A 25,178-nucleotide genomic window follows, 5' to 3' on the forward strand; every position below is an offset into this window, starting at 1 on the left:
GAATTCAGCCTCTTGTATGTGATATGATACATCCTATTTTAATGCCCGGGATGTCCATAATAAGTTTAGTGACCTGCTTAATCAAACAGCTAAACAGACTCTCTTAAATTGCAGCACCTAAAGCAGTCAATGCGAGGTTTGTTTCAAAACATCAAAATACTGGCACTTCTGAATAGCAGCAGCATATGCTGATATTATTTCTGTTATTGCTGCAAATATTTACAACGCTCCTATCACTGTGATATCTATCCACAGTATAAACCATTTATGAAGAGCCAAATATCATGAGAATAAAGAGCACCTACTCCGTGCCTTTCTGCAGTAGCTGACTCATTTTCCTTGAAGAGACCCAAGAGGGAGGGTAATATCTAGATGATTGACTAGGAGAGCCCAACTGGAAAGATTAATTTTATATCTCACCTTGAATGCAGCCAGGCTGAGGCATAGACTGTTTTTGGAGGGACAGAATTCCAGGCAGGAGGGTCTGTCCCCAACAACAACCTTCCTTGATTCCCTTGAGCTGCACTCAAGAGGAAGCTAGCCAAAACACGGCTTCCAAATTAGTTGTCATAACTGGGTACAGTGGAAGGCAGTCTCTGAGATAGCTGGAGTTCACCTGCCTCTCCTCCGCCCCTCCCCAAAAATCCCTGACAGATTTTAGCAATATGCCTTTCAACCTTTCTCAGATTTCTGCCCAAGGTGAGTCTCAAATTGTCACTGGCTGGGTGAGTTCAGAATCAAAGGCTTACTGTTTATTCTTCTGAACTATCCACCTGCAGTGCAAGCTTTCCACCTACAAATCCTCTTAGCCTCGCTCTAAGTGTGACCTATCTGGTTGACCCTTAGTCAAGAGTCTAGCAGGAGAGTCAAAGTCGTTTCTAATACTGTTCTGAATTTTGCTCCCCCACAGGGCTAGTGGGTGCCATGCACTCTCTGGAGGTAACCCTCAAGTGAGTGAGACCCTTGTGCCAGGTTCAGAGCCGTGGCTGGATCTCTAGGTCTAGGTAAAAGAACATGGACAGAATATACCCTTAGAAAAGCTGTTTATTTGGGGAGTTGTATCTCAGGAATCCCTTGGTTAAATTACCCCACATTTGGATCTCTTACCCATACCCCCATGAGGAACACTGAATTCCAAGGCAACCTGAGTAACCATACAGATTTTAGAGCACCGAGAAAAGACATTCTTTAAACAGAAAAGTCTCGTCAACCTTAACTATAGTGGCAAGCCTGGTGAGAAAACACCCTCAGTTCATTGAACAAACTTTGTCATTGCAAGTCCAGCAAAGCTTCTGCCGTATCTGGACTGAGTCTAAGTCAGATGGGTTTCAATCGGTCCTTATCTCTGTCCCATGCTAGGACAGTAAAGGAAAACAGAAAAGGTTATTAGCATAATGCTGACAGAATTTCTACCGCTTGGGGTTCTTTTGGAGACAAAGCCCCAGTCTGAGACCTCAATGAAAGGAAGGAGTGAGCTGTCTCAAAGCAATAATCTTCACTAGGTTCCTTAGTTGAATACCTCTTTACTGGCAGCACTGATGTCTGCGGACAGATCTAGTGATATCAGCATGGACATCTGGCCTCTGTCCATGCCCTGAGGAGATCACTGAATGGCAAATAATGCTGTTTTCATTCCAAAAGTCACTCTTGAAGCCCAAATGATGGGAATCCAAAAAATTAGAGGGTGACAGTTGTAGCTTGAGTTGGCCTGCAACCACTTTCCAAATGACCTTCCTCAGAAAAGGGCTGAAGTTGGTAAGGCTGTTGCTGCCCAGTGCAATTTTTTGAGGAAGGACCAGGTAATAGCATGTTTAAAATTCTTCAGGGCTTTCTATTTTCCATGCAGGCATTCACAGAGTAAATGGCCCAGACAGCCTTCACTGGCTTTGACCAGCTGAGAAGGACAAGGACGCCATCCATCTGATGCAAACTATAATGCATAACTCACCTTGACAACTGAAGTTTACCTCATGCATCAAGTTGAACAAGGAACTTCTGAAGCATCAAGAACCTTTGACTGCATGACTGGATGAAATTTGATTTGTGAAGACTGAGTTGCCTTTTCCCTCCAGTAACAGTATGGTGCATGATGCTTTGGAAAGACTGTCCCAAATCTGATCAATCTTTCCTGAAACAGAATTCTTTACAGTGGGAGGCACCCACCTCAAACTAAATTGCTGCTGTAGTGACATAAACCTAATGATGGTTATGTATCTGACAATGCATGAATAATGCCCCCATACAACATGGGGAAACTTGGATTTAAGCTTTCTAAGAATATCATTCCAGCAGTGCTATATTTTTGCTGCCATAGAGAAAGATGGAAAATGTAGGCTTCCGGCCATGCCCCAACAGTCAACCACTCAATAACCAGCTATAAAACAGTATGGGCTGAATTCTTTGCAACTCCCCTGGAACTAAATTGGCATTATTAAGACAGCCTGACAAAACATCCCTGTTCATTAGGTATCAAATCTCTTGCAATCTGGTGATTCCCAGGTGTGACACATACTCTGTGGCATTATAACTTGGGGATACCTTCAAGCACAAACTCAAAGGACCCAGTGTCATGGTTGCCTCCTTATGCTAGAGGAAGATCTGTGGAATTTCTACATCTCCCACAGTGAAGAGTGCTCTGGATGAGTAAAGACGTTAAGGTATTCAAAAATCTTGCCATTCATTGCTCTTTTGGAACCAATGACTCTAAGCATACATTCTCAAAATGGATTATCTTGCTCCATTTGATATTCCCACAGGGGCTATGTTCTCGTTGTCTCTGGAGCCCTGGCTATTATGGTTCACACACTTTTGACAGACACTCCTTCGGAGAATAATTCATCAGAGATGACTCAGGCTAATTCTTCTTCCTTCACCTGCCCCATCACACTGTGTGGTTACTGTTTATTGGCTATGGTTTACCTTTTAGTGTGAAATATTACAATGTCCATTTTCTTTCTCTGGAGACACCAAGCAGCAATTTTAGGAGTAATTCACTGACAGCTGTCGTCGTACTTGGCTCTTCTTCAACTTCATGCATAAACTGACTATGAAAATTCTCGGTTTCAGGTAAGAGGGACTCATGGTTCTAATATTATGAAGTTAAAAATCACATAGCAGACAAATCAAGATTATATTTTCAGCAGACTCTAATAACTTTCCTGTATCTATCATGCTATCAATGTCAAAATTTTACAAGACTCCTGTATGAATACTTCATTTGACACCAGTCTACATTAAGAAAGGAAAAATGTCTATTTCAGGTACTTAAAATACTAAAACCATGAAAGATGCTGCTCTAGTTTAAAGCCCTCCTCACTGGCTAACATAGTGAGGAGGGCTTTAAACTAGGTTCACCGGGGGAAGGAGACCAAAGCCCTGAGGTAAGTGGGGAAGTGGGATACTGGGAGGAAGCATGAGCAGGAGCGCGTGAGAGGGGAGGGCTCCTGCCTCATACTGAGAAAGAGGGGCGATCAGCGAGTTCTCAAGTACATATACACAAATGCAAGAAGCCTGGGAAACAAGCAGGGAGAACTGGAAGTCCTGGCCAAGTCAAGGAATTTTGATGTGATTGGAATAACAGAGACTTGGTGGGATAACTCACATGATTGGAGTACTGTCATGGATGGATAAGCGCTGTTCAGGAAGGACAGACAGGGCAGAAAAGTTGGGGGAGATGCACTATCTGTAAGGGAGCAGTATGACTGCTCAGAGCTCAAGTATGAAACTGCAGAAAACCTGAGAGTCTCTGGATTAAGTTTAGAAGCATGAGCAACAAGGATGATGTCATGGTGGGAGTCTACTATAGACCACCGGACCAGGGGGATGAGGTGGATGAGGCTTTCTTCCGGCAACTAATAGAAGTTACTAGATCACAGGCCCTGGTTCTCATGGGAGACTTCAATCACCCTGATATCTGCTGGGAGAGCAATACAGGATGTGGAAAAAGCTAATGTACTCAATGCTTTTTTTGCCTGTCTTCACGAACAAGGTCAGCTCCCAGACTACTGCACTGGGCAGCACAGCCTGGGGAGGAGGTGACCAGCCCTCTGTGGAGAAAGAATTGGTTCGGGACTATTTAGAAAAGCTGGATGTGCACAAGTCCATGGGGCCGGATGCGTTGCATCCGAGAGTGCTAAAGGAGTTGGCGGATGTGATTGCAGAGCCATTGGCCGTTATCTTTGAAAACTCATGGCGATCGGGGGAAGTCCCGGACAACTGGAAAAAGGCTAATGTAGTGCCCATCTTTAAAAAAGGGAAGGAGGAAGATCCGGGGAACTACAGGCCAGTCAGCCTGACCTCAGTCCCTGGAAAAATCATGGAGCAGGTCCTCAAGGATTCAATTCTGAAGCACTTAGAGGAGAGGAACGTGATCAGGAACAGTCAGCATGGATTCACCAAGGGCAAGTCATGCCTGACTAATCTAATTGCCTTCTATGACGAGATATCGGGCTCTGTGGATGAAGGGAAAGCAGTGGATGTGTTGTTCCTTGACTTTAGCAAAGCTTTTGACACTGTCTCCCACAGTATTCTTACCAGCAAGTTAAAGTAGTATGGGCTGGATGAATGGACTATAAGGTGGATAGAAAGCTGGCTAGATTGTCGGGCTCAACGGGTAGTAATCAACGGGTAGTAATCAACGGCTCCATGTCTAGTTGGCAGCCGGTATCAAGTGGAGTGCCCCAAGGGTCGGTCCTGGGGCCGGTTTTGTTCAATATCTTCCTTAATGGAAGATGGTGTGGATTGCACCCTCAGCAAATTTGCAGATGACACTAAACTGGGAGGAGAGGTAGATACGCTGGAGGGTAGGGATAGGATACAGAGCTCCCTAGACAAATTGGAGGATTGGACCAAAAGAAATCTGATGAGGTTCAACAAGGACAAGTGCAGAGTCCTGCACTTAGGACAGAAGAATCCCATGCACCGCTACAGACTAGGGACCGAATGGCTCAGCAGCAGTTCTGCAGAAAAGGACCTTGGGGTTACAGTGGACAAGAAGCTGGATATGAATCAACAGTGTGCCCTTGTTGCCAAGAAGGCCAATGGCATTTTGGGATGTATATGTAGGGGCATTGCCAGCAGATCGAGGGACGTGATTGTTCCCCTCTATTCGACATTGGTGAGGCCTCATCTGGAGTACTATGTCCAGTTTTGGGCCCCACACTACAAGAAGGATGTGGAAAAATTGGAAAGAGTCCCGCGGAGGGCAACAAAAATGATTAGGGGACTGGAACACATGACTTATGAGGAGAGGCTGAGGGAACTGGGGATGTTTAGTCTATGGAAAAGAAGAATGAGGGGGGATTTGATAGCTGCTTTCAACTACCTGAAAGGGGGTTCCAAAGAGGATGGATCTAGACTGTTCTCAGTGGTAGCTGATGACAGAACAAGGAGTAATGGTCTCAAGTTGCGGTGGGGGAGATTTAGGTTGGATATTAGAAAAAACTTTTTCACTAGGAGGGTGGTGAAACACTGGAATGTGTTACCTAGGGAGGTGGTGGAATCTCCTTCCTTAGAAGTTTTTAAGGTCAGGCTTGACAAAGCCCTGGCTGGGATGATTTAATTGGGGATCGGTCCTGCTTTGAGCAGGGGGTTGGACTAGATGACCTCCTGAGGTCCCTTCCAACCCTGATATTCTATGATTCAAAGTAAACACTATATGACTTGGCAGATACTGTGAAGGACTGCACCTCTGAGACAACCATACATGATTTACTATACTCTCTAAGTTTTGCAAGATGTTGATTAAATTTTGGAGGAAGACTTTTCATAATTACATCCTGCATTGTCCTTTTAAAGTCAGGAAAGGGTGCATACTTACATGGGCAAGATTCTGCCAGCACCTGTGTATAAGCAGTTGCCTCGAGTTCAGGAGGAATTGCATAGATGCATCTGAGGGCAGACATTGGGACTATTTTACAATATCTTGCAGCAAATTTTTGTATGGTTATAAGATATTTAATCTTAATGAGAATGACATCCTGGCCTCTCCCACCAGGTGTCACTGCAAAGTCACATTACAGTATCTAGCAATGATAACATTCGATGCAGACAAACTGTGGATTATGAACCTATGTAAAGGTCACTGCTGAGTAAAATAATCTCTTCTCATTTTTTTTTCTCTCTACTCTGCTAGCCAAAAATAAAATATAATAACAGTTGCTTTGTGTAAAGCTCAACAAAAGAACAGAGGTTCAATTGCAAATTGTGGGTACAAGTATCTTTTACTGTACAAAAGTCTGTAAGAGATTGACATTTAAGATGCTATTGCTGCCCAGTGCCACAGATATGGTGCTCCCTTTCTCACAATTAAGACAAACACCAATATCCTGGTGTTGTAACCAGAAAATCAGGGCTAGCTTTAAAGTCGAGCCAACACTAATCTGTCTACTTGAGGATGTCAGTTTCTGGATGACAGACTCGCAGGTCAACTTTCTGCTTGATCATCCCCTTTGGCAGCCACACCAGATGGGGAAGAAATCCGCTGGAAAACAAGGTGCCTAAAAATCATAGTCTGTCTGTAATGGGCAGCACTCACCACTTGAGCACCTCCTAGTGGCTGCATGTGGTACTGTAGCTCTCATCTCGTCCCTGGTGCCACCTGCAAGCTGCCAGCTGACCTTAGTGGGTCTTCCCTGGCTTGGGCATCTGGCTGAGTCACAAAGTCCAAATGAATCCCTTCCGGGATATTAAAGAGGCAAAAAATAACAGCCTATTTGCTCTCACTAGGGTCTTCAGCCCTGCCTCTGAGCCCTTTAAATTTGACCCTTTATTCTGGCTCTAAAATAAGGCCTGTCTCCTACCTGGGGTTTATGCCACTTTACCTGTGGCTGGCACAGATACCTGGGCCTGCCCACTACTCTGGGTTCCAACCCAGGGACCATATAAATAGCAGCTACGCACTGCTCGATTTCAGTTTGTTGCTGCTTCTTCTCTGGGCCTCCTCCTATCTTGCCCCATTTATTTCATCCTTACCTCAGGGCTAAGGTACTTTAGTCCTCTCTCCCTGCAAACCCAGCTTAAGCAAATGCAGCCAGAAACACTCTGGTTGTCCCTCGAGATCTGTTGGCCCAGAGAGGAGCACACTTCCTTGCCCTTCTGGTCAACACCAGGAACTGAACTGCTATGGTCCCACAGCTCCTTTTATCTGAGTCTGCTGGGCTCTGATTGGCTGCCTCCCTACGCAGGCTTAGACGACCATCTTCACTGGTCCTTTCCTGGGTCCGGTAGGACTGCAGGGCTTCTTGTATGGAGCTGCAAAGGCCAGGTATACTCTGTCACGCTGCCCTATATATCAACTCACAAAGCAGCTTCTATCACTTTGTGAGGGGCTACTTTCTATATCCAAGGAAATGTACACAAAAACCAAAAAGGAAGTGCTCAGTTTGATGGTATATAAACAGGGTAGACCTAGATAAGAGCCTAAATAAAATCCGTGCCTCCACTCTTGCAGAGCATGGCCAACAAACAAATGAAGTTCATGTTTTAAAGAGGCCCGAGGGAGAGCTCTATGAAGCTTGAAAGCTTGTCCCTTCCACCAACAGAAGTTGGTACATTACCTTGTCTCTTTTAAATACCCTCACGTTCTTCAAGCAGTACGAGGCCACACATCTAGCAGCACAAAGTGACTCCAGCTTCTAGAGAACACTGTGGTTACAGACTGGCTAAAGAAGGCCAGATAGTGATTTTATGATAAACTCCTTTTTGTGCAGCGTAACTTCTCTGGTGGTTTGTATACTGGGCCTGAACTACAGTACTTACACACCACAAACTGTTCATTACAGGTACTGCAGTAGTGTGTCAGCATGTATTTATTCATAGGCCTTTCTACGGTACTTAGCAACACAGTATTCTCAGCACTTCAGAACAGTTAAGCCCTTTTTCGCCTCACAACATGTGAGGTTGTGAAATATTTTTATCTCTTTGTTTTCAAGTGGGGAAACAGAGGTTCAAGGACGTTACGACTTTTCCAAGGTCACACAGCTCATCTGAGCTAAGAACAGAGTCTAGGTCCCATGACCCCTCATCCTCTGACTTATCAAGACCTCTGGACAGTATCTTCAGGTGTTCAGAATTTTGACAGTTATGAAGAGACATTAATAACAATGGGGGTGAGAATATTAGGTTTTGCTGTCAGAGCGTGTTATAACAAAATGCATGAGTGCAATGCATTCTAAAATTCACTACATTTTTTATGGACGTGTACACTGCTTTTGTCAAAATAGCACTCCATTTCACAGAAAACACTTTCAATCATGCCTCTAGTTACTTTAAATATTATCTTTACATTTCACTGTTTCTAACACACAGACACACACAAACTGACAGTTGTCACGCATAACAAATTACACCATTCTATAGTGAAAAGAAAAGGAGTACTTGTGGCACCTTAGAGACTAACCAATTTATTTGAGCATGAGCTTTCGTGAGCTACAGCTCACTTCATCAGATGTTTACCGTGGAAACTGCAGCAGACTTTATATACACACAGAAATCATGAAACAATACCTCCTCCCACCCCACTGTCCTGCTGGTAATAGCTTATCTAAAGTGATCAACAGGTGGGCCATTTCCAGCACAAATCCAGGTTTTCTCACCCTCCACCCCCCCCCACAAATTCACTCTCCTGCTGGTGCTAGCCCATCCAAAGTGACAACTCTTTACATAATCAAGTCGGGCTATTTCCTGCATAGATCAAGGTTTTCTCACATCCCCCCCACCCCCATACACACACAAACTCACTCTCCTGCTGGTAATAGCTCATCTAAACTGACCATTCTCCAGGTTTAAATCCAAGTTAAACCAGAACATCTGGGGGGGGGGGGTAGGAAAAAACAAGAGGACACAGGCTACCTTGCATAATGACTTAGCCACTCCCAGTCTCTATTTAAGCCTAAATTAATAGTATCCAATTTGCAAATGAATTCCAATTCAGCAGTTTCTCGCTGGAGTCTGGATTTGAAGTTTTTTTGTTTTAAGATAGCGACCTTCATGTCTGTGATTGCGTGACCAGAGAGATTGAAGTGTTCTCCGACTGGTTTATGAATGTTATAATTCTTGACATCTGATTTGTGTCCATTTATTCTTTTACGTAGAGACTGTCCAGTTTGACCAATGTACATGGCAGAGGGGCATTGCTGGCACATGATGGCATAGATCACATTGGTGGATGTGCAGGTGAACGAGCCTCTGATAGTGTGGCTGATGTTATTAGGCCCTGTGATGGTGTCCCCTGAATAGATATGTGGGCACAATTGGCAACGGGCTTTGTTGCAAGGATAAGTTCCTGGGTTAGTGGTTCTGTTGTGTGGTATGTGGTTGTTGGTGAGTATTTGCTTCAGGTTGCGGGGCTGTCTGTAGGCAAGGACTGGCCTGTCTCCCAAGACTTGTGAGAGTGTTGGGTCATCCTTTAGGATAGGTTGTAGATCCTTAATAATGCGTTGGAGGGGTTTTAGTTGGGGGCTGAAGGTGACGGCTAGTGGCGTTCTGTTATTTTCTTTGTTAGGCCTGTCCTGTAGTAGGTAACTTCTGGGAACTCTTCTGGCTCTATCAATCTGTTTCTTTACTTCTGCAGGTGGGTATTGTAGTTGTAAGAAAGCTTGACAGAGATCTTGTAGGTGTTTGTCTCTGTCTGAGGGGTTGGAGCAAATGCGGTTGTATCGCAGAGCTTGGCTGTAGACGATGGATCGTGTGGTGTGGTCAGGGTGAAAGCTGGAGGCATGCAGGTAGGAATAGCGGTCAGTAGGTTTACGGTATAGGGTGGTGTTTATGTGGCCATTGTTTATTAGCACTGTAGTGTCCAGGAAGTGGATCTCTTGTGTGGACTGGACCAGGCTGAGGTTGGTGGTGGGATGGAAATTGTTGAAATCATGGTGGAATTCCTCAAGGGCTTCTTTTCCATGGGTCCAGATGATGAAGATGTCATCAATATAGCGCAAGTAGAGTAGGGGCTTTAGGGGACGAGAGCTGAGGAAGCGTTGTTCTAAATCAGCCATAAAAATGTTGGCATACTGTGGGGCCATGCGGGTACCCATAGCAGTGCCGCTGATCTGAAGGTATACATTGTCCCCAAATGTGAAATAGTTATGGGTAAGGACAAAGTCACAAAGTTCAGCCACCAGGTTAGCCGTGACATTATCGGGGATAGTGTTCTTGACGGCTTGTAGTCCATCTTTGTGTGGAATGTTGGTGTAGAGGGCTTCTACATCCATAGTAGCCAGGATGGTGTTATCAGGAAGATCACCGATGGATTGAAGTTTCCTCAGGAAGTCAGTGGTGTCTCGAAGGTAGCTGGGAGTGCTGGTAGCGTAGGGCCTGAGGAGGGAGTCTACATAGCCAGACAATCCTGCTGTCAGGGTGCCAATGCCTGAGATGATGGGGCGCCCAGGATTTCCAGGTTTATGGATCTTGGGTAGTAGATAGAATATCCCAGGTCGGGGTTCCAGGGGTGTGTCTGTGCGGATTTGATCTTGTGCTTTTTCAGGAAGTTTCTTGAGCAAATGCTGTAGTTGCTTTTGGTAACTCTCAGTGGGATCATAGGGTAATGGCTTGTAGAAACTCGTGTTGGAGAGCTGCCGAGCAGCCTCTTGTTCATATTCCGACCTATTCATGATGACAACAGCACCTCCTTTGTCAGCCTTTTTGATTATGATGTCAGAGTTGTTTCTGAGGCTGTGGATGGCATTGCGTTCCGCATGGCTGAGGTTATGGGGCAAGTGATGCTGCTTTTCCACAATTTCAGCCCGTGCACGTCGGCGGAAGCACTCTATGTAGAAGTCCAGTCTGCTGTTTCGACCTTCAGGAGGAGTCCATCTAGAATCCCTCTTTCTGTAGTGTTGGCAGGGAGACCTCTGTGGATTAGTATGTTGTTCAGAGGTATTTTGGAAATATTCCTTGAGACGGAGACGTCAAAAATAGGATTCTAGGTCACCACAGAACTGTATCATGTTCGTGGGGGTGGAGGGGCAGAAGGAGAGGCCCCGAGATAGAACAGCTGCTTCTGCTGGGCTGAGAGTATAGTTGGATAGGTTAACAATATTGCTAGGTGGGGTGAGGGAACCATTGCTGTGGCCCCTTGTAGCATGTAGTAGTTTAGAAAGTTTAGTGTCTTTTTTCTTTTGTAGAGAAGCAAAGTGTGCGTTGTAAATGGCTTGTCTAGTTTTAGTAAAATCCAGCCACGAGGAAGTTTGTGTGGAAGGTTGGTTCTTTATGAGAGTATCCATTTTTGAGAGCTCATTCTTAATCTTTCCCTGTTTGCTGTAGAGGATCTTGATCAGGTGATTCCGCAGTTTCTTTGAGAGCGTGAGGCACAAGCTGTCAGCATAGTCTGTGTGGTATGTAGATTGTAATGGATTTTTGACCTTCAGTCCTTTTGGTACGATGTCCATCTGTTTGCATTTGGAAAGGAAGATGATGTCTGTCTGTATCTGTACAAGTTTCTTCATGCAGTTGATAGATTTCCACTCCATACGGCTAAATGCAGTGCCTTGCATAATGACAGGTTTCAGAGGAACAGCCGTGTTAGTCTGTATTCGCAAAAAGAAAAGGAGTACTTGTGGCACCTTAGAGACTAACCAATTTATTTGAGCATGAGCTTTCGTGAGCTACAGCTCACTTCATCAGATGTTTACCGTGGAAACTGCAGCAGACTTTATATACACACAGAAATCATGAAACAATACCTCCTCCCACCCCACTGTCCTGCTGGTAATAGCTTATCTAAAGTGATCAACAGGTGGGCCATTTCCAGCACAAATCCAGGTTTTCTCACCCTCCACCCCCCCCACACAAATTCACTCTCCTGCTGGTGCTAGCCCATCCAAAGTGACAACTCTTTACATAATCAAGTCGGGCTATTTCCTGCATAGATCAAGGTTTTCTCACATCCCCCCCACCCCCATACACACACAAACTCACTCTCCTGCTGGTAATAGCTCATCTAAACTGACCATTCTCCAGGTTTAAATCCAAGTTAAACCAGAACATCTGGGGGGGGGGGTAGGAAAAAACAAGAGGACACAGGCTACCTTGCATAATGACTTAGCCACTCCCAGTCTCTATTTAAGCCTAAATTAATAGTATCCAATTTGCAAATGAATTCCAATTCAGCAGTTTCTCGCTGGAGTCTGGATTTGAAGTTTTTTTGTTTTAAGATAGCGACCTTCATGTCTGTGATTGCGTGACCAGAGGGATTGAAGTGTTCTCCGACTGGTTTATGAATGTTATAATTCTTGACATCTGATTTGTGTCCATTTATTCTTTTACGTAGAGACTGTCCAGTTTGACCAATGTACATGGCAGAGGGGCATTGCTGGCACATGATGGCATAGATCACATTGGTGGATGTGCAGGTGAACGAGCCTCTGATAGTGTGGCTGATGTTATTAGGCCCTGTGATGGTGTCCCCTGAATAGATATGTGGGCACAATTGGCAACGGGCTTTGTTGCAAGGATAAGTTCCTGGGTTAGTGGTTCTGTTGTGTGGTATGTGGTTGTTGGTGAGTATTTGCTTCAGGTTGCGGGGCTGTCTGTAGGCAAGGACTGGCCTGTCTCCCAAGACTTGTGAGAGTGTCAATCAGATGTCAAGAATTATAACATTCATAAACCAGTCGGAGAACACTTCAATCTCTCTGGTCACGCAATCACAGACATGAAGGTCGCTATCTTAAAACAAAAAAACTTCAAATCCAGACTCCAGCGAGAAACTGCTGAATTGGAATTCATTTGCAAATTGGATACTATTAATTTAGGCTTAAATAGAGACTGGGAGTGGCTAAGTCATTATGCAAGGTAGCCTGTGTCCTCTTGTTTTTTCCTACCCCCCCCCCCCAGATGTTCTGGTTTAACTTGGATTTAAACCTGGAGAATGGTCAGTTTAGATGAGCTATTACCAGCAGGAGAGTGAGTTTGTGTGTGTATGGGGGTGGGGGGGATGTGAGAAAACCTTGATCTATGCAGGAAATAGCCCGACTTGATTATGTAAAGAGTTGTCACTTTGGATGGGCTAGCACCAGCAGGAGAGTGAATTTGTGTGGGGGGGTGGAGGGTGAGAAAACCTGGATTTGTGCTGGAAATGGCCCACCTGTTGATCACTTTAGATAAGCTATTACCAGCAGGACAGTGGGGTGGGAGGAGGTATTGTTTCATGATTTCTGTGTGTATATAAAGTCTGCTGCAGTTTCCACGGTAAACATCTGATGAAGTGAGCTGTAGCTCACGAAAGCTCATGCTCAAATAAATTGGTTAGTCTCTAAGGTGCCACAAGTACTCCTTTTCTTTTTGCGAATACAGACTAACACGGCTGTTCCTCTGAAACCATTCTATAGTGGTTACTCATGTATATACATAGCTTGTTTACAGCCCCAGGACTCTCAAGGGGCATCCAACATAGATACCTGGAATGACTCCGTGGATCTGTTCTCTTTCTTCTATGCCATAACTTCATTTTTACATTAGACATGTAAACAGCATGGCAGAAAAAAAGTGATAACAGACTATACCAAAGCACTAGAAATGTTTACTTTAGCTTCATAAAAACCATGCTTAATCTAGCCTTTCATGTTATAGTAATCTATGTATCAGCCCACAACCTTCCAGCTAAATGCACTAAGTAGATTAAGCTGCTACATCAGCTCTGATTGATTTGAAATGTTTTTCACTATATTATCAAGATACAACAGTTCAGCATAAGTACCTTGAAGAAAGTTTTCCCCCTTTGGCAGATTTACAAAAGCAAATGCTTAAAGTGAATCACAATGAATGTCTGCATTTTTATAGGGGGGGGGAAAAAAACCCCTTCAAACCCACTCTAAAGCTGCTTTTGCTTCCGGATTTACCAAAACCATCTGATTAATACTAGATGGTACCTATTTTATTGTGACAAAAGCAATCACGTTATGAAGAAAAACGGTCCCTCTGGGGGCTGTCATTTGTATTAACCAGTAGCAGGGACACACCAATAGATGCAGACTACCTGCAAAAGGGTTTTATAATCCTACTCTTTAAATTTGAAATTTGGGAAGTTTTTTGTACTGCATTTGGAGAAGGTACTAAATAGGTCATAAATTGTAACCATCACCCAAATGACTACTCAGTAGAGCCTCAGCTGCTAACATTATCAGAGGTCATAAACATCAGTGACAACAAGAACACAAGAGAAAAGGAGAACACTCTCATTCTTTATGCCAATACTGTAGCCTTCACTGTAGCTCATTCTCTGACTATATGGTGCATATATTTGTACAGATGGAGTGAGAGCTTTGCATTTTTTCAGAATCCACCCCAAGAACTTGCTGAGATGTTAACAGCACAAACAACTATAAATATGGTACTGAACGTCTGGCCTGTCTACACAGGAGAGGTGGGGGAGACATTGCTATAGGAACCTGTGAAAAAGGCAGAGTACTAAGAGATGATCCTGAGATGCAAAATTTAGCTCTTTGCTCAGATTTCAATTAGCTTCACATTCAGGCATGTTTGGATTCATGGTTTTGGTTTGTCTCATTAGAGAAAGGCAGTACTGCAGAGCACATATTAGTAGTGGGAAGGTGGCCGCCATCAGCAGGGATATTACAGCACAGCACAATGCAGGCAGCTAGGGAAACCCTGGCTGCACTGAAACTGATGTTAAAATTCGCATTGACTTCAACAGGGTCAGGATTTCACTCCTGGACTCCAACTTCCACTGGTCTTGGTGATTCCTTTAGTACTACTGAGCTCCTAACTTCCTCTGGACTTCCCACCCAACCCACATTCAGTGTGCCTATAGGGCTCCTGAGCTCCACAGACTTGCCCTGGGCACACCAGATCCTTTAGCCCTCCTGCTTGCTTACTATCCATTTGGTTTCACCCAGTCATCAATTCTCTGCTCCCCAGCAATCAATATCTTGATTCCTACTTCCAGCCCCAGCGTTGCCTCCTACATACTTTTTAAATCTGTAGAACCCAGTGGAGATCACATCAGGCTCATGGGAAGACGGGGAATCAAGGTAGGAAGCCTGGGGGATGCTGCAATGTGGAAGGGAGCTCACTTATGGAGACCAGCTGGGAACCATCCAGAGCTCCTAAGATGCACAGAGCGCTCTGCTCCCTGGTTCTTCTGCTCACAATTCCCTGAGGAGTGTGGGGCCTATGGGCTAGACCAGAGAGACAGGTCTGCAAAACTCAGATTCTGAACTCCACCTCAAAACTTGCAGGTGTTTCTACCTAGGGTTTTGCTCTGGACCCTTCTCTACCCTTTTCGTGGGGACTGGTCACTCTATTATTCAAATATAAACTGTTTTCAGTCACATAGTCTGTGACACTGTTAGCATCACAGACAAAAGGCTTAAGTATGATCATCATATAACAATGAAATTATCAAGAAACAAATGGATACTGTGGATCTGATTCTGTAACCCTTACTCCCATTGAGTTGCACTTTCAGTGGGGTTACTTATTTTGTATGTGCTATTCAGTGTAAGGGAAGCAGAATCAGGCCCTGTATATTTACATTGTATTCAATCACAGAATCATTTATTTTATCAGTAAATTAACACAGCTTTAACAAGAAATTTTTTATAAAGGACAAAACTGAAAATCAATGTCATGTAAGAAGTAACCCGAGCAATCCATTAATTGAATAAAAACGTGTGTCAGCATAACATCAGCATCACTGTATGCTAGCTTGATCACTTGGAGTTCACTGACATGATAAACTCCTTCTGTCAGCATTATGCCCTGTACGCAGCGCACTTTGAGAAGACCTTATGTACTAAATGCTGTTTATCAGCAAAACAGAGATACTGATATGTACACTTGACCTTCAGAGTCGCAACAAGGAAACCTCATCTCTTTAGGAAAAATTAGATTAAATCAGCATTTTGCAACAACCCATCAGCCACTCTGACTAACTGCAAAATGCTTTACAGGGAAAATGTTCCATGCAGTGTCATTGCAGCCATGTTTATCTTCAGGTATTAGAGAGACACAGAGCTCTGTGTAAGCTCGAAAGCTTGTCTCTCTCACCAACAGAATAAAAGATATCACCTTGTCTCATTACAGGGAAAATGTTAACGGTTAAGTATTCTGTGATGCATAAGTATTTCAGCTTCAACATATATTTAATCATCAAAAACAATGACAAACAGGTAGCAAACACTTCCATGACATGTGCATACAATTTAGGGCCCCGAGTCTTTGGGAGTGATGACTGAAAAACGGCTGGTTTTAGTTTTCTGGTTCTTGAGGCCAGTTCCTTACCAGCCTTAACTCTGGCACAAGGTAGAATAGCCTAGGGGTTGCTCTACACTATGCCAGCTAGCAGTGGCACACAAGGGGACATCTGCCAACTGAGAATAGCAGGCGTGCAACATTGTATTAGCTATGGCCCTCCTGCCCTTATGGGACCATTAGGTGGAGTAGGAGTCAACTGCACTGGCTCTGTGCCAGCTGAGGACTTCCCCATGCCAAGGAAATTCTCAGCTACCTAGATCTGCACAGCTTCCAGCTTCTTTGTGCTACCTGGTCTGGTACAAAAGGGCCAGAGCACCTGGTTCTAGAAATCTAAACCAGAGGTTTTTTGTTAACTTCTTACCCTTATCCCCCAACCCCTTCCCCACACACACGTTTGTCACTTACTGTGATTAGAAAATAAGCACGTCTGATGGAAACCTTGAGTTATTGCAGGTGTCATTATGTAATGAAGCTGTTCTGTTCATTAACACCCTGTGATTTGTCACCCTTGAAACAGGGGGGGAAGCCCTGGAAAATACAATTCTTACATCCTCTCACATTATTCCCAGTTCAGCACTTCAGTTAACTGTTGGAACAGCTGAAATTCCAACTAATGGGCCACAGTCCTGAGAAGTCAAATGTTTCACTTCTAATTTTACCCCATACTACAAATCTAGAGCTTAAACTCATAACTAACTGCAGCCTTCAATATTGTGTCCTACCTTCATATAGCCAGTCGCTGAGGCCATTGAAAATAACACCTTCCTTTCCAGTGGAGACCACTCGGATGGCTTGTTTCCCCACATGAGCACAGTAATAGATGTTATTCTCAAACATAAATATCTAATTTGAAGGGAAAAGGAAAAGAAAACACTGGTAAGCAGGGAGTCCATTATAAAACAGTGCATTGCTTTCACAACAATCAGCAGTACATGGTGATAGATCACATTTCTACAGAAACTTTTAACAAAAAAGGATCCCAAAGCCTTTTATCAAGTATATTGCTAGCTCCTCAGCTGATTTAAGTTGGTATAGTTCCATTGACTTTAACAGAACCCGTTAAAGTATTTCTTCACTCATTACTAAAACATTGTTATCACTTTAGATAATGAAATATGGCAGTTAAACAGCAATGATCTGCAGCTTAAGGGCAAGAAGTGAAAAATACCATATCCTCCTAGTAGTTTCTGAAACATGGAGCATAGATCACTGATGGTCTGAAGAACGTTTGCTGTGTGGAGACCTTGCTGGTCATAGAAGGCTGGTTCTCCTTGTCTGTAGAAGAATGTGTTTCCTTAAAAGATAGCTGATGGTGTATTAAATACTTTTTTAATAGTGATTTCAATGCAAGGTCTGGCTGTAGATGCTACAAGAATGACATGTCCTCCTGAATAGGAGGGGAAGTGGGCTGAGTGACTACTAGTGGCTTGGAAGGTGGCCCTCAAGACAATTTAGATTCTCTATTAACATGTGGCCCATATTGAAAGGGCTGCGAAATCTCCTGCCACACCCTATTGAAATTACTGGGTAATTTTAAGTTGTTGGAAGATAATTACCCAAACTGAAATTTGGCCAGGACATGAACATTAATATGCATACTCTTGAGACAGGTGACAGGGGATCCTTAATTCATAGATTCCAAGGCCAGAATGGACCACTGTGATCATCTAGTCTGTCCTCCTATAATGACAATGACTGGTCAGGACCAAAGGGCCTGACCTTGGAAACCTTTACTCACACAGGTAGCGCTACTCACTCAGTGGGACTATCTGCATGAGTAAAGACTACTGGCATGAGTAAAGGTTGCAGCATCACACCTCAAGGGTTTATGAACAGTCAAGAACTCAAGCCTACAGCTAGGCTCCTAACTAAGTATCTGGTTTGCAAAGTACCAAGTACCCACAGATCCTGCTTAAGTCAACAGAAACTGGTGGATGCTGGGCTCTTCTGAAAATTAGGCCTCTTATTTAGGTGTTTAAATATGGACGTAAGAGCAAAACTGTAAACACACATTCTTGAAAATCTTGGTCCTTGGCCTCAATCTTTGTCCTTATCTCTGGCTAAACACTGTTTCCTGTATCACTGTCACATGCAATAAAGGGATGGTTTTTTGGGGTGGGGGGGTGGGGTTGTTTTCTCTGTAGCAAGTTTCATCCTTTTAAAAATAACATCTTGCTTTGAAAAATACTATTAAACTTCATTCTACCAGGCTGCAGAGATGCAAGGCACAGAAGTATCAGCAAAGCAATTCAGTTGGATAGACAAATTGTTAATGACATTTAATGGACGTTTAAGGTAGGATTTTTATACATTTAATGCTATTGGAACAAATGTTAAGTATCTTTTCCACGATACAAGAATGCAATTTCTTACACTGTACTTATGAAAAGGTAGAACTGGAAAAAATATTTGCTTTCAATTCATGTTTCACATCCTATTACAGTAGTGTTTCAACCAGAGATGAGTTACAAAGCTGCCAAAAGCAAGTATAGATCCAAATTTAATTTCAGCAGCTGTTATGGTGAATTTGCCTGGGGTAAAAAGTAGAACTAAAACTGTAACTTGTTTTATTCTTTTTCAGCCTACATGAGTTTTTGAGCTAAAAAGAGCTGCATCCAATTAATGTATTCTGAAAGTAAAAATATGCTGTGACAGATATTAAATTCTCCTCTCTCTCCTGCCTTTATTTTTATTTTTAGTATGCAGATAAAACAAATGAGAGGTCCTGTGCATAGACTGTTATATTAACTAACAATTTTGCATATGCTGAAGTTTAGATGCACACAAAAAGTCAGGACTAAGCAGAATAACATACTGTAAGAAGAATACTGGATTTTTCTTTTACACTTCTAAAACCAGCACTCTCCCTCGTGGATGAAATTAAAAAAAAAATCAAAGTGATGCTGTGGTCACGAAAACTGAACACAAATCAAACTCTAAGCCACATAGAACCAGGGTACCTGATTATGATCATATCGCCATCGGTATAAATCCATTCACTGACTTCAGTGAAGCTACTCTTGACTTACAGAGTCAAGCCCAGAGGTGTCCAAACTTTGCTCAGACACACTGTAAACTAGCAAGGAGCCCAAACGACTACAGCTAATTTGCATTAAAGAGAGCAAATTGTGGCCACTGTGCGTGTGTGTGGGCAGGAGGTCTGTGACTTCATCTGTCAAATAACTAGCACATCGTGGGTGCTACTGCAACCTAAGGAATATTAATAATGAAAAATGTTGTTGCACAGAATTTATATCGGCCTTAGGGGTGTGGCAACTCCTGTAGGTTCTGCAGTCCCAGTGGCAGAGGTAGCGGGTTCAGGGCAGGGTACGTTGTGGGTGTTGTACAAATTCCCTTCCTTCACTCAACCTGCTCCACAATTCCCTTATGTGTAGGAGTGGTTCTTTAAAAAATTATATTGCTCTCCACAATAGGCCTAGCTCTCTCCAGGATAGGTCAGCTTCTAGCAACTCCCAATCTCTGCTGTGAGAGAGGCAGGACAGTCCGGTAATTATGCTACTAGCCTAGGATTTGAGACACATGGATTCAATTCCCTGCTCCACCACAGACTTCTAGTGCGACCTCGGGGAAGTCAATCTCTTTGTGCCTCAGTTCCCCATCTGTAAAATGGGGATAACAGCCCTTCCCTACCTCACAGGAGTGTTGTGAGGATAAATGCATTAAAGACTGTGAGGTGCTCAGATACTAAGGTAATAGGGGCCACATAAGTACTTAAGATAGATAAACGCATTCATAGTTGTCTAGGATTTCGGTGATGTTGTAAGTACCAAAGACACAGGGCAGTGCACCATTAATGGTTAGTATTATGGCTATTTATTTAGATTGTGGTAGCATAAACATTGCACTAGGTTATATCCAAACCTAGATGAAGACACTTCTGAACAGAGGAGCCTCCCAAAAGGGAAAGGGTCAGATTACAACTGGCCAACACCTTCTCTTCCCAGTGACAGGAGAGGATGGGGGTTCCCCCAGACTCCCAGCTCTTATGCATTCAGGTGAAGTTATTGGTTTACACACCCATGTTTAGACACCCATGTTTGAAAATTTTGGCCTTAGATTTTGACTGTTAGGCCCACCCCAACTCTTACAGAAGTTAATAGGAGTTTTTCCAGTCACGTCAAAGGGAGATGGATCAGGTACTTGCAGACTTACAATGCTACATTCCCAGACAACATCCTCCTTTCTATGGTATGATGAATAGTAATGAACACAGTATATTCTGGGGGCCTTGTCACTGTATAGAAAGATTCCATTTAGTCCCCTCTAGTTGAGATTTATTATTCTTTTCTGCAAAGATCATCCAATCAAGCATTCAGATTAGAAGAAATTATTCAAGTGATGCAACATAACATGTTCCTTGCTCGGAGTTTCACAGCAATTGAAACAGAAGGGCTTGTCATACTTTGTATGTTATTTACCTTTAAACAAATCTACAGGAAAAGTAAACAAATCCGAGTAGCAATATGCTTATATTTCTTCACTTCTTGCATCTTTCAGAGCTTTGCTACACTAATCAGTGTGCACACTGCACCAGAGAGCTGCAATGGAAAACGAATACGGTATTTTTACTTTAAAGTAATTTCCATATAATTCAGAGCCAAACTGCAGCACCTCATAGAGAGTTTAAAATTATCCTCTTAACTACAGTGCCTTGTACCCTGAAAATGTCAACCATAATCAAGATAAAACATAACTGAAGCAGCACATAGAAGACTTCTGTGTAATGTAGTTTATAAATTAAGAAAAAGCTTTTGAACTTTCACTATCCATCAAAAAGAAATGTCTTTACGTTACTCCATATCCCAGGTTACAGAGATATTAGATGATTTTATGAAATACCATTACAATATTTTCAATTTTTTTACATTAGAAGAGAAATATATCGAAAATAACCAGATTCCTTTGAATTAGTCAGTACATGATGAGAATTATTTGTAAAACAACATTTTATGGACATTAATTCCACACTATTTTATGCTTACTTTATAAAGTAGTATATTTCAACTCTAACATAATGCATGGAAATTAGATGGTTTGATTTGACTCCCACTGAGTTCAATGGGAGTAGACTCAAGCACTAAATTTACTGGTGCCCTTTCCTTTTTCTGTGTAAACTCAACTGCAGTGGGATTTACGTGTATGCATTAAATGCATTATTATCCATCTTTTTACTGTGGATAGTCTATGGAAACTGTCACAGTGGTAAAAAAAAGCAGGCAAAATGTTAAGATGTATAATTAATGGCATGGAAAATAAAGCAGAACATATTATAATATTATTAACATGCTTCCATTTGGAATACTGCAATCCATTCTGGTCAACTTATTCCCCAAAAGAAAATAGCAGAAACAGAGGGGGTTCATAGACATGCAGCATGAATAGAGGCAATTAAAAACTTCCATACATGGACAGACTGAAAAGACTGGGGCAGTTTGCTCTAGAATGGAGAAGAACAATGGGTTGGGACAAAATAAAGATCCACAAACTAACAAATAATGAGGCGTCTTTGTGGCACCTAGAGACTAACAAATTTATTTGGGCATACCGCTTTTGTAGGCTAGAATCTACTTCATCAGATGTATGGAGTGGAAAATACAGGAGCAGGTATAAATACATGAAAAGATGGGAGCGTGGTAAACAGGGTAGACAGGTGAACAAATGGTGCAGAGGTGGTAGACAGAGCACTGCTATTCTCCCCTTTTCAAGAACAAGAGGACATTAAATGAAACTGAGAGGAAAAAAAATTTAAAATGGATAAAATGGATAAAATGATTCCCCTCCCCATGTATAATTAACCTATGAAACTCACTGGCACAGGTATCAAAGACATGAAAATCCTCTCAGAGCAGGGTTCAAAGAATTGGGCCTCTATTTATACAGATAAAAATATTCACAGATACTATAATAAGGATTTTTTTTTAAAAAATGCCAAGGGTGGAATCCTGGCTCTGCTGTAGTCAATGGGATTTTTGCCATTGACTTCAATGGGAACAGGATTTACCCCAAAAGTTCTGGAAGGGATAAAATCCTTCCCTCATCTAGGCATCAGTATACCAGTAAACCACTACCCGATATAAACTGGGAGAAACTATTGCTATGGGCAGTTTATTCCAGAACTGCCTATTGCAGGATTTCTTGCACTTTCCTCTGAGGCATCTGATGCTGGGCACAGTTGCAGACAAAATATTGGGCTAGATCAGTGGTTTTCAACCCCTGGAGGTCTGCAGACTCTGCCTAAGATTTCCAAAAGGGTCTGTACCTCCATTCAAAATTTTTTAGGGGTCCGCAAATGAAAAAAGGTTGAAAACCATTGGGCTGGAATAGATGACCAGTCTGATCCAGTATGAAAACTCTGGTAGTTTTCCAATGAGATAAGATTAGGCCATCTCTTCCTTCCTGCCTCAGGAAAAAGGGTGCCAAAAAGTAGCAAAAGTCTATAGCACAGGAAGATCTATAAGAAGCATACACTCTCAGATCTAAGCCCTTTAAAAAGTATTACTGTTTAAACTAACTGCAACAAAATTGCCTGATTCATTTAAAATACATCAGGGCTTCTTCATGAACATGGCTATGGAAAACTCCGTTTTTTAATATTTCTGCGGTCATTCTCAGGCTTCTAAGTGCACTTTCTCTGGCTGAACTGGACCTACCATGGTATTAACAATATTAAGCTTTAGTAATGAAAACAGTGGAATAATTAGAACTTTTTGAATATGCGACATTCTATGAACCTACTGATAAGAATCTCTTTAATGTAATGTACCAGCCAGTGCTGAGCAGTGCTGTTTCATAACCTGTCTCTTTTTATAGCACTACAATCCCTGCTCCTTGTCAAAAAAAACCCAACACAGGTGAGTGTATTTCCAATTTCCTCACAAGACGACAGAAAAATGTATTTACTCCCATGTATTTTTTACTGCTTCTATTTATTTTCCAATTTGAGGGCAGGATTCTAAGTTGATGTTCTGTTTCCCCTATAATTTCCAGCATTTATAGCCTGTCAACTGAATGAGCAACATTACCCAAATTTATCGCCACCAAGCACAAGCCTGGTGTTCTGGCTCTTTATAGCATTATATTATTGACATTGTTACAGGGGACTTTTCATACAAGTTAGAGGGTACCTCCTGTGGCATTTTAAGCTTCTTGTTCTCCTTTTTTATTTCTCTCCGTGTGCCTCATATCTGTGCTCTAATCCTGCGTTTGGACGAGAACCATCCCCACACAGGAGCCCACTGACTTCAACAGGTCTCTGTCCAGTTTAAGCATCTGCCCAGACAGATCCAACTGAAGGATCAGGGTTTTAGTCCTGATCACATGCTTGGGCTTTGACATTATTGAGAGTACCAAACAGATCTAACTTCTTGGTATTTCTGATATTTTAAAATTGAATACCATCTCAAATCAGCCCCCAAATGCCAATACATTGAAAAGACTTTGAACTAAGAGGTCCCATGGATAGTCAAGGGAAATGTATAAGCAAGTCAGCATTCTGCTCTACATCTAGACTTCGCTAGTTCCATTGCACTCTCTCTTGGTTTTAGCATTAATGACTCATTTTTCCCCCTAAAGAACTCTTTTTTAAAACTGGCAAACTAGTTTGCATGAGGGAGTCTTCTAGCACAGTACTTCTCAAGCTATCTGATGTGGGGGACCAGCAATTTTTTTTCCAATGTGCATGCAGACCAGCAGCCAATGGCTCGTGGACCGGCACTGGTCCACGGACCACCACTTTGAGGAGCACTGTTCTAGCAGAATAAACAACAAATTACTCTGTGGACTCTGCTCTATATATGGAATGCTCACACAAATTCCATAGAGGCGGTGAAAGTTTCAGCACATATAGGCTGCGTTGTCATGATCATTTATTATTTGCATTGTGGTAGCACTAGAGGCCAGAGCCAAGATCGGGGCCCCACAGTGCTAATTGTTGTGCAAACACAGAGAAAGACACAGCCCCCACCCCAAAGAGCTTACACTCTAAATAGACAGACAAAAGATAGAAGGAAGGAAGTACTATTAGTCCCATTTTATTGATGGGGGAACTGAGGCACAGAGAGTTTAATAGACTTGCCCAAGGTCACCCAGGAATTCTGTGCAGAGCCAGGAATTACACCTGCATCTCCTGATTCCCAATCCAATGCCTTAATCACAAAATCAGCCTTCCTATAGTTATTATGTCACAATGATTAAACAATTAAGATTGGAAGTCAGGAGATTCAAATTTTAAACGCTGCTCTCCTCTGAACTACCAGTTTGACCTTGGGCAAATAACTTAAAAGGCCAAATCAACTTCAAAATTACACTTCTGCCTGAAAATATTTTACCTACTACTGTCACAAAGAACACCTTCAATAAAATCATTGTAACTAAAATAATTTTTAAAGTTTCTTTGTTCCACACATTTGGCGGCAGTCTGTTTTTACTGTTCTGTCAGTTACACATGTGAGCAATCCCACAATTTGATATTGAACAAGGCTTCATCAAAACCCATAGGAACACAGGACTGGAAGGGACTCCAGGATCATCGAGTCCAGTTCCAGCTATCGCAGGCAACCCTGTCACATAAAAACTAGTTACGTTGTTTACCCCCACTACTGTTGGGAGGCTATTCAAGAGCCTTGCTCCTCTAATAGTTAGATGTCTTCTTATAATGACCAGCCTAAATTTATTCATGGCCCATCTATGTTGGTGCCAGCGTTGTCCTTTAGCTGACACAGCTCGTCTCCTTCCCTTGTGTTTACCCCCTCCTCCAATGTACTTATAGGGAGCAATTCTGGCACTGGCCACTGTTGTGAGACAGGATACTGGGCTAGAGGAACCTTTGGTCTGATCCAGTATGGCCATTCTTATGTTCTTAATCAGATCCCCTCTCAGCCTTCAATTTGCCAGACTAAATAAACCAAGCTCTTTTAGTTTCCTCTCATAAAATAGGCTCTCCATTCCCC

The 25,178-nt window shown here is 42.7% G+C and overlaps 1 protein-coding gene across 7 annotated transcripts in view; it reads right to left on the minus strand.

Annotated features, from left to right (window-relative positions):
* The window catches only part of DPP6 (dipeptidyl peptidase like 6), an 807,813-nt gene that overhangs the window by 126,720 nt on the left and 655,915 nt on the right, over window positions 1-25,178 (minus strand). For all 7 annotated transcript variants that reach the window (XM_073334581.2, XM_073334585.2, XM_073334583.2 and 4 more), the window contains one exon: window positions 16,932-17,052. In XM_073334581.2, the coding sequence (XP_073190682.1) occupies window positions 16,932-17,052 (121 nt within the window). The remainder of the gene's footprint in view (window positions 1-16,931; window positions 17,053-25,178) is intronic.

This window comes from Lepidochelys kempii, chromosome 2, assembly GCF_965140285.1.
Source record: "Lepidochelys kempii isolate rLepKem1 chromosome 2, rLepKem1.hap1, whole genome shotgun sequence".
Taxonomy (NCBI): Eukaryota; Metazoa; Chordata; order Testudines; family Cheloniidae; genus Lepidochelys; species Lepidochelys kempii.